This window comes from Leiobunum rupestre, chromosome 7, assembly GCF_980474605.1.
Source record: "Leiobunum rupestre chromosome 7, qqLeiRupe1.1.hap1, whole genome shotgun sequence".
Lineage (NCBI taxonomy): Eukaryota > Metazoa > Arthropoda > Arachnida > Opiliones > Sclerosomatidae > Leiobunum > Leiobunum rupestre.
In genome coordinates, this window is record NC_143390.1 from 1598814 (window position 1) to 1608801 (window position 9988).

At 39.4% G+C, this 9988-nt stretch overlaps 2 protein-coding genes across 2 annotated transcripts; both read right to left on the reverse strand.

Annotated features, from left to right (window-relative positions):
• Positions 1–3421: 3421 nt before the first annotated feature.
• On the reverse strand, positions 3422–3943 carry LOC149933873 (uncharacterized). The gene has a single exon (XM_090181041.1). It carries the CDS (start codon positions 3941–3943, stop codon positions 3422–3424), a length of 522 nt encoding a protein of 173 aa, XP_090037167.1.
• A 484-nt stretch (positions 3944–4427) lies between these two features.
• On the reverse strand, positions 4428–4940 carry LOC149933874 (uncharacterized). Its single transcript, XM_090181043.1, has one exon. The coding sequence runs from the start codon at positions 4938–4940 to the stop codon at positions 4428–4430; it is 513 nt and encodes a 170-aa protein (XP_090037169.1).
• Positions 4941–9988: the final 5048 nt, after the last annotated feature.

Sequence of the window (9988 nt, forward strand, 5' to 3'; positions counted from 1 at the left end):
AGTGAGATATTTACTGATAATAGGCTTATATATGTTTAGGGATGTGATTCGGCTTATTTACTAAGTTAATGAACTTTTTACTCATTGAGAATTGCCACATGAGAATAATTTTAAAACTAATCTTATGAAGTCAACTGTAATCTTATACAAAGGCATTAATAATGCTATAAAATGAGTAAATTTAAAAAGGACTGGAGGTCTGTATGAATTCTAGACCACAGGTTCAATGCCGGAGGCATATCGATATGGTAATTTATCCTATTGTTTAAATGTTGTCCAGAAAAGTCCATTACTAGATTTACAGTACCAGTTGAAAAAATTTCGTAACGGACAGTTCACCATAGTTGGTGGTTAGTGAGGAAGTAGCAACGAATTGCCTTGAAATGTTAAGACATTAAAATGAGTAAGTAACGTCCCACGAAGTTGTCCACCTGAGGTGATGTTCGTAGGATCACTTTATCGCGAACCGCACATAGTGAGTATTGGTAACGAGGAACCGTTAACGAAAGAACCGGAGACTTCTTCTTAGATTTTACCACCTGATCTTTTAGATCAGTGTCACTAGGACTCAGTACTCTGAGATACGATGACTTAAAAGACAATTTCTTTTGGTTTTAATCACAGGGGCTCGTGAACTATTTCACATAGAGTGTAACTTGAAATCCATAACTTTAATATTTAAATTGCCCAATAGATCAAGGTGGGATGTACTTAAGCCAATCGGCCACGTGGGGTTGGACCTAATGTTAATGACACAGGGGCTCCAGTTATTGCTGACCCCCCTTTCGGTCAAAGGTTAAACACCACGCACATTTGGACAAAACTTCACCGACAGTCATAAATAACCCTTGGGTTAAAGATAACGAAACTACGAAGAGTAAAATACAATTAAAATTAGAAATATCTGAAAATATTCCGTCTTGGAGGTTATACAAAAATATGCCATTACTGGCTTTTTGACAATTCTCATTTATTGTCTTTAAGGGGGAATAATACAGTAAAAGCCTCTTTTTCATTCAAGCTGAACGTTTCGGTTTTAACAATTACATAATGGAATTATATTTTTCTTATTAGGCTGAGCCTGCCTCTAGTGCTTAAAATAATTCTAATATTAATAGTGAACGAGATATAAGGTCCTAACTAAAGGGTAGTTTGTTCACTTGCCCAACTTGTTTAGCTCCGGGGGTCCGAATTAAAACGTAATAACTCAATTACTTTTAAATTTAAAATTGTCTAAATTATTTTAAGCACTAAACAAGAGGTGGTTCTACACTTAAATATTAATTTTATAAGTTAAAGTACAAAATTAAAAGAGTTCAGCTTGAAAAAGCGCGAAAGTAGACAATGACCACTGTAGTCTTCCCTCTTAAAACGAAAGTATAGTAAAGAAAAGGGGTTGTAAATTAAAACAATTTTGGTATTTGAGAGAAAGTCCTAACAAAGACCAAAAGTGGAGCTTCACGAGCACATACGGAACAAGATAAAAAGTGACAAAACGGGGAATAGTGGGCTATGGCCATAAGACCCTCTAAACCAATTTAAGAGCGACCCCGCGAGTATACCTTTTAGGGAATACTCGCCGAGCGTTTGAAGTAAAATCGTCAACCGAAAAAAGGAAAAGGACGGCCAGCGTCCATACGGACGATTGATAAGTTTTAAACGAGCATTGGAAGAAAAGAAATGTAAAAGTTAATGTATTCTATTTGAATGATATTTCGTAGGTATAAAAGTTTGCATTAAAAGTTCGTAAACTTTAAATTAAATAGGGATTATATGTAATGGGAATTAAATTTGAATATTTATTGTTACATTGACGTACATACCTCCCCGCTTCTCAAAACACGTGATTTCGAAGCTCCACAATCAAAATTCAAACTATTCATTGGCTCTTAGTAACTGCGTGACGGACGAATGTAACTTGCTACCAAACGTTTGTCGCCGGCCGTTGTTCAATAGTAGCGGGGAAGTTTCTCTGTGCCGTGGTGCGCCCTTTGCAGCACAGCTGGACTCAATAACTTCCTTAGTGAGAGTTAAAAGGTAAAGCTTAAGAATAGAAAACCCTGAAGGCGAGATTCTCTTTGGGGTAGCAAATTCAATCGTTCATTTTATTACGCCTTGAGTTACCAATAATACCAATAAATCGAAATTAAATCAAACACTGAAATTGTTCTGTTCTCACAAAATGCAATGAATTAAAATTCCTGGCACCGAGTAATGTGTTAGAGTACCTTGTAATTTATAAGATGAAACACTGTCCACAAATCCATCCAGTAATCCAATGGCTTCCCAGAAATAATAATATATTCCACCTCTGAAAACGGATGACTTGGCATCCACAAACTATTATTTGCCATCGTCATAGGACCTGGAGAAGAAATGATGTCCAGTTCCTATAATAAAAAGAAACTAGTGAAACCAGGCCAGACGAGAGAGGCCAACGCCTCGAGTATTGTTATCCCGCGGACGGGCCTTTTTTGACGGTCCGGCTTTAATTTATATTATTGTGATTTAAATTCTATCTTTACCTCATTCGCACATAATCGCTGGTATTTTTCCATTTCTTCAAATTTGAACGGTGTAAGTTCAATTCTAAAATGACAAAAAAATTAAGCTTCCACAAAGATTATTACGGGTGTGTGTCAAAAATACGTGTTGTGTTGGGAACCGCGAATAACAATAATTACACTATGAAAATGTGGATGAGTGAAAGACATAAACTGGCGAACACAAAAACTACACTTTTCCGAAACAATATTTATTTAAGACTAACGACAAAATAGATTTAAAAAATACAATAAAAAGCCGACCGTAGCTCTAGAAGGTAATCTTTGTGCCAACGATTCCAAAACCGATCCAGCAAAGTATATTGCTGTCTATATTTTTGAATCAACTCCTCCCTGGAGCTGGAGACCCGTTCCGTTGTGCTGAAGATCTTTGACGGTAGAGTGGTCAGCCTTCCTTGGGTTACGAAGGGCCCTGGCGTTAAAGGCATAGGTTCACCTTTGTCCGCTTTCTCAAACGTGAGAGGACGAGAATTCAATGTGGCTGCGATGTCGGCCACCAACGTTTGCATCTGCTACAAAGTGAGATACGCCTTCCCAATTGTTTTCTTAAGGTGGGTCTTGATGGAGCGAACCATTCGTTCGTAAACTACTCCCCACCAAGCCGCCCTTTCTACGATGTATTTCCATAATATTCTGGAACTCGCCAAGAAGTCTTCCACCGCCTTACATCTAATTGCTCCAAAGATCTCTTCGAGGTTTGTCTCAGCTCTCTTAAAGGTTAACGCATTATCGCTGTAGATAACTGCGAGAATTCCGCGAAACGACATAAATCTTCGAAGCGAATAGATGAATTTTTCTGCCGATAGATCCAAATGAAGTGCTCTGGTCACCGCGCATGAAAATAAAGCAATATATGCTTAAGTTTGACCCGTTTCACCCTTGACGTATACTGGACCGCAAAAATCAATACCAGTCGTATTGCAAGCTGGAGCTTTTGTTACTCGATCGATGGGCAACGGTGCCATAATCGCATTTCCCGGCTGACTTTTGAATTTTTTGCAAATAATGCAGAGTTTAATTCGCGATTTCACCTTCTGGCGCGACCGCAAAATCCAGTAACGCTGGCGAAGATCTGCGATAGTTCCATTGATGCCCACGTCCATCACCCGATTGTGATGGTAGTCGACGACGACGTTCGTAAAACGATGCTTGTCTGGTAGTATCAGTGGATGTTTCTCAACGTACGAGAAGCTCGCTTGTAAAAGGCGTACGCCAAAGTGAATCAGCTCGTCCTTGTCGAGGATGGGATCTAGCGCTGATATACTTGATTTCTGGTCGATCTTTTCTCCTTTGAGTGGCTTGAAAATTTCTTCCGTGAATTTTTCACTCCGGACTAAACGAACGATGGTTTGCTCCGCCGCTAGTAAATCTTCCAACATCAGTTGGACAGTCTAGATATCCTTCCGACTACTCTGACTAATTTTTCAAAGTTGCCATACCTCTGCCAATCCAATACCGATACTGAAACTGGGGTCGTAGTGCAGCTTCCCTGGAATTCTGTTTCTTCGGTTATCTCCTTCAATTCCGGCTCGACTTGCTTACGAAGCTCTGGGTCATTCTCGCGATCGACGGAATTGACGGTTGTCTTAGCCACGTAGGACCTTCTCACCATTTTTTTAAATGCGCCATCGATTTGATTTTGAGACCTCATGTTGGGAAATCAGCCGGATTATCGACTCCGCTGACGCGGTTCCAATCGGATGGCTCTGTTAATTTCTGAATCTCGGTAACCCGATTGCTAACGAAAGTTAAGAAGTCTTTATGGCTCTTCCTAATCCATAACAGCGTGATAGTCGAGTCGGTAAAGTATCTTACGCGGCTTATTCTATCCGAAACATTTTTATGTTTTATTTGGCTCGCGCCTTAAAGCTCCAGACACGGTAAGCTAATCGCCGGTTCTTCCTGATTTCCTGGTACCGCGCCGTCTGATTTTACCGTCCTTTTCACTTTGCTGACTGGTGGCGCGACCTTAGTTTTCGCCGCTTCTAGGGTGCTTCCAAATTTTTCCGATTCGCACTCGTTTCTCAAATAGACAACAGTCGCGAAAGCTTTCTCACTCGCGCCACAAAAACACACGAGTTCTTGCGTTACAATCTTGTCTTGATCCGAATGTTGATGAAAATAGCACCTGGGTATGTTTATTTCGGTGATACGCGGAAGCTCCTCGCACCACTTGTCAAATTTGGAAGCCAAATCTTCCGGTAGTGGATCATCCCATCTCCGATCCTTATCGTTCCATATTTCTTTCATTCGAAGTTTACCTTTAATCGTAAAAGGCGCGAGCAGTCCGAGTTTATCATATATCATAGCCACGATTTGTAGCACACCCCGTTTGGAGTTTCCCCGTTGGTCTAATTGATCTAAAAGTGATTTCATGTTGATGGACAGTGTGTCCCGATCTGTATTCCAAGTTAAAATAAGTACTTTCGAATTCGTCCCACCCTCTCCTTGAGGGATGTTGTTTTCCGTTCACGCTTGACGAAGCTCCGGCGAATTCGTCCGGAACTTTCAAAGGTTCATGTTTGCGTTACTGAAGACTTCTCTCGAGTCTTTGGACAGTTTCAGCACGTCGTCCGTTGTTTAGCTCCCACCAAATAAATCGACAACGTATTTCCGTTCGTGTATCATCTTCACAGCACCCGCGGGTACTCGGGTTCGACCGTTTTCAAATGATGTTCCACAGCGGCGTTCAAAAGGAATGGACTACATGTAGCCAAAAAGAGGACTCGCGTAAATCGATAGGTGTCAAACGTATTCCCGGTCAAGTCACCGTTCCATAAAAACCGTACTGCGTCGCGGTCTTTTGGGTCGAGCGCTATCTGTAAAAATGCCTTTTCGATGTCTGCGATAATTGTGACTAGATGACTTGGGCCTAAGGTGGTGCCTTGGGTATTAGCCTAGCTTATTATTATTATTATTATTATTATTATTATTATTATTATTCGTCAATACGAAAGCTAATTAAAAAATCTAGTTTATTCCAATTCATATTTCGTCCTTGTTTAAGACAACTACTGAGCCATTTTTTTCCCTGCGCGAATGATGACCCATCACAAACCACTCTTAGGCTAATAGTTTCGCAATCCGTCCGTTTAACTTCCCGATGTGGTAGGTATAATGTAGGCTTTTTTGTTTCTCATTTTCTGGAACCTTTACGAGTACTCCGTTGTCTATTTGCTCCTGCACTACCACGCGATATTCTTTGCGCAAACTAGGTTTTTGTCGAAATTTCTTGTAAAGATTTTCAGTTCTTCTTCCAGCAACCTTCCAATTATTTTCGAGCATCTCGGTATTTGAGCTCCATGCAGAGAAGAGGTACCTGATACCTTTCCCCTACCCATTCAATTGACTTTTCAAATTGTTCTAACGTTTCGTCATTGCCTGAATCTATGAAAGTTTCCGCCGGTTTTACCCTAAGGTCTCTATATCCCAAAATGTCTTAATTTGATTACTTAAATTGTCCTTAACAGTCACGACGTGCATCGAAATGCTTTCACTATCTCTATTATAAGGAGCGCTTGGTACGTCCGAGCTTTCCTGGAATGTTTACTTAGTCTGTCACAAAGCCAAAGACGGGGCGGCGAAGAGAAGGCCAGCGCGGGACGGAGAGAGCAGTTGCTGCATTTTGCTTCGTTAGTGGCTCAACTATAGCCTTTTTAGTGTTTTTGCTTAGTCAGTAAGGGTACCAAAGGCGGAGGGCGAACCGGGCGAAGACAAAGGCGGCACGGGACAGAGAGAAACCGGGATTGCCTTTCGCTTTGTCACTGGTGGTGGTTCGACTAGCCTATAGGCAGAGATAGCGAGGCGCCAACGACGTCTCCCCCCACATTCCACGCTGAAGAAATTATAGTCGACCTTGAACCACCGATGTTCCGGCTTTAGATTAGTCACTAACGAAATCGGGACTGCCTTACCGTGTTAAGCCAGCCGAGTGGTAATATCTGCGCGTATGGGTAGTGGCTCCTCTTTTCCACGCTATTCTGTGGTAGAGAAAACCTATTAGCTCGGTTTCTCGGAGTCTTTATACTCAGTCAGGGCAGCAGTAGGTAACATTGTCAAAGCTGGGAGGAGGAATGCGGCTAGCTTTTCGACACTCCCGTCCTTTCCGCCGTTCTGCGAGGCGAGGCGGTCTCTGAGATCTCTTCAAAATTTAAGGGACGACCGTATTTGTCTCTGTTCGTCATGAGGGGGGGGGAATCTGCCATAGGGTACAGGGGGTTTACAGGGGTTTGTGACGAGTGAAAAAGACGAGTTTTTATGTTATTTTTGCGGGGAGGAAAGTGTACCCTATAATTCTGCCATGGCGAAAAGGGGCCGGGGGAGCCTTACAGGGGTGGAGTGCCTCGCAACACAAAACTATCTGAGGGCCCGCCCGTAGGGTGGGCTTCTCAGCTAGTACATTATACAGGAGGTCTGCTATATTACATCGTGTACCATCGTCAATCATTTCTTTTACATGGTGTTTGTCTTAACGTGTTGCATATTTTTATGGCATACTTTTGGATGGAGCTGATTGCGTGGTTATTTAGAATACCTGTAGCAGTAATTTTCAAACAAATAATATTATTGTTATTTTGTTCATTTTCATAAATGAATGATGAATCTTAATCTAATGGAAAGTATAAAAAATGCACGTTTTTTGTTACCTTCAAACAAAAAAGAAAACTAGAATTTAGAACCGCGTCGCTTAAGAGCTGAAAAAATTATTAGTTCTTCTATCCACACTTTGTAAAGAGAGTCCAGATAGTCGAACTTTAAAATTTCGTCTGCTGATATAAATTTTGAAATTGAGGGCAGACGGTTTTAGGCCCTCTGTTGAATTGGTCATATACGAAACCGGTGCAAATTAGGTCGTTCTAAGAACTTTTAATACGCTTAAATTTTTCATAAATGGCTTCAACTGAGTAGCTCACGTGGTTAATTGACTGACTGCGTTCGATCATGACTCCCTCGTAAAATGAAGGGGAAACAAAGATTTACGCGAAGTGAACGGCAGCGAATCGAAAAACAGACGTGGCAGCTAGGAGCAACAAACACACCAGCCCCACACAAGGAGAACGCAGATATCCTTTAAAGACACTAACGTTATGTTATGTACAAATTTCATTGGACCAGCCTTTACGCTGAAAGTTTTAGGGAAGGGGAAAGATAATTTCCAAAATATTCCCTTCGGACGGCACCAGGCGCTAAAGCGTCTAACCAATCAAAAATGTACCCAAGAAAATGCACGAGTTTTGACGGTTTGCGTTATCCTAGTGTGGGGTGCTGTGTTTGTTGCTTAATGGCGGCAGTGACCGATTTTTACTTTAGTTCAGGTCTGCTACGAAGACATTTTCTCCACGTTCAAAATATTTTAACAAATGACAGGGTTACAGCGAAACAGTCGTACTTGCTCTTTGCCAAGGTTATTGAGATAATGTTCTTAATCAACACGGAAATTGAGAAAGCGCAACTTTTAACAAAACGTCTCCTAGGATCTGATTTAAGTACAGTTTGAAAGTGTCTTTTAAATGTAACTGCAGGCAAGATATTGTATCAAATGTGATAGAGAGCACAAGATAGAGAGATAGATTAACCTTTGCGGCACAGCGTGGCCTTTTGAGTTTTTGGTATCGGTTTCTAGTGAAGAAACTATGACCAGCCTTTGAAATTTAATATGCACTTTACTTTTGAAATAGTCTAAGGCACAACACAGTGGTAAAGGGCCAGTTTTTACAAATATAAAAATCAGCTAGGCAAAACCTTAGGCCCAAGTCATTTGGCGACTTATAATGCCTTAAAACAGGTGGCCGGGTTACAAAGCCCTGCATGCCACGCCAGCCAACAGCTCCCTACACAACTATTACCGTTAACCTCAACAAGTTTTTATTTACATTCCGAGTGATGAAAGTTTGAACATTTCATGCGCCATCAACATTCCAAGAAGCGTGAAATGTCTAATTTAATACGATATGTAAAAATAATTTCTATAGAGGATTTTCTATTCAGAAAACTTATAATTTATCGTGACATACAGAAGGAATAATTCTTGGAGTTTAATTTTTTAAAATCAACCTTGCTGCATATAAAATATTGGTTAAAGTAAAGATCAAAACCTTTCGGGGGATATTTTTATTACTTTCACTCAGAAGAGCATCTACGAAGGAGGAAGAAGTAACGCGATTTATTCCGATTGATTCTACTTATTCCCTTCCACTTTTTCAAAACTTTTCTGAAAAATTAAACAATTGTTAATTCTGTTCAAGATATTATTAAATGTTCGCTGTTACTAAGATAAATAAATCAAACTGAAAAGCATATGAAATGAAGATTGAAATTTACTTTTGCGATAAATTGTTAAAAATGACGAAATTAATCAGATCTCCAAGAATAAACGGATTGGCCATGGTGGATTTTTTGAAACGATTGGTGATTTCATCGAACGCATATAACGGAGCGACATTCTGTTTCATAAAAAGAAAAAATAATTCAATATAAAAGAGGAAGATTTAAAATAATTTATTTCAAAAAATATTTCTACCTATTTTTCTCCAAATTTTAAATTGTAAGAAAATATACATTAAATTAAAAATAAAAAGTCGTTAGATGACTTAGGCCTACGTGGTGCCTTGGGTATTAGATTAGCTGATTATTTTTACAAGGTATAACAAATATATTGAACGTCGAAGATGAGTTTAAAGGACGGTTTCAAACATTTAACTTAAAATTATCACTCACAAAATCAAACTTTCGTTTTTGTACTCATTTTGAGTATTAGGTGAGTATAACTAACGCGGATTTTAGACCTTGCTCATTCACAGTATACTTGACAGCAACTGCAGCAATATTTTGTAGGTGACAAAATTTTAAATTTTCAAACATTGTTTAGAAGGTCGCAACCACGATATGGCAACGAGATATAATTCTTAATTAGCTAATTACAAGAAATTACGTTTCAATTACTCAAACCATCCTTGAATTGACAGAGCACCAGAAAGCTTAAATTTTGTAAATGTTTTTGAATAAAAAAGGTAATTTAAGTATACTAATATAAATTTGATACACATTTGGTTAGATAAGTAGTGTACAGGAAAAAATTGTTAACTTAGGTTCCAGTTAACATTATCAAAATGTCCACGCTGAGCTACGGCAGCGAGTCAGTATTTGAAAGAAATTTTATCCTAAACAAATTGAGTCCCGTGGCCCTACGGAAATGGATAATATCACGTTTAAGACCTTAGTTTAATTTATCGAGTATTTACTGTTATATAATTGTATATTTGGAAATGAGTAAATAGTCAGCTATCTGTGTATTTCCCGGATGTGTTGCACTACTTGACATCTTTGAAATAGAGATTGGCTAAGGTATAAGTTATGATTATTTAATTAAAAAGTAGCAGGTATAAATTATATTGGTTTTCAGATTCGCACTATTTCCTTCATCT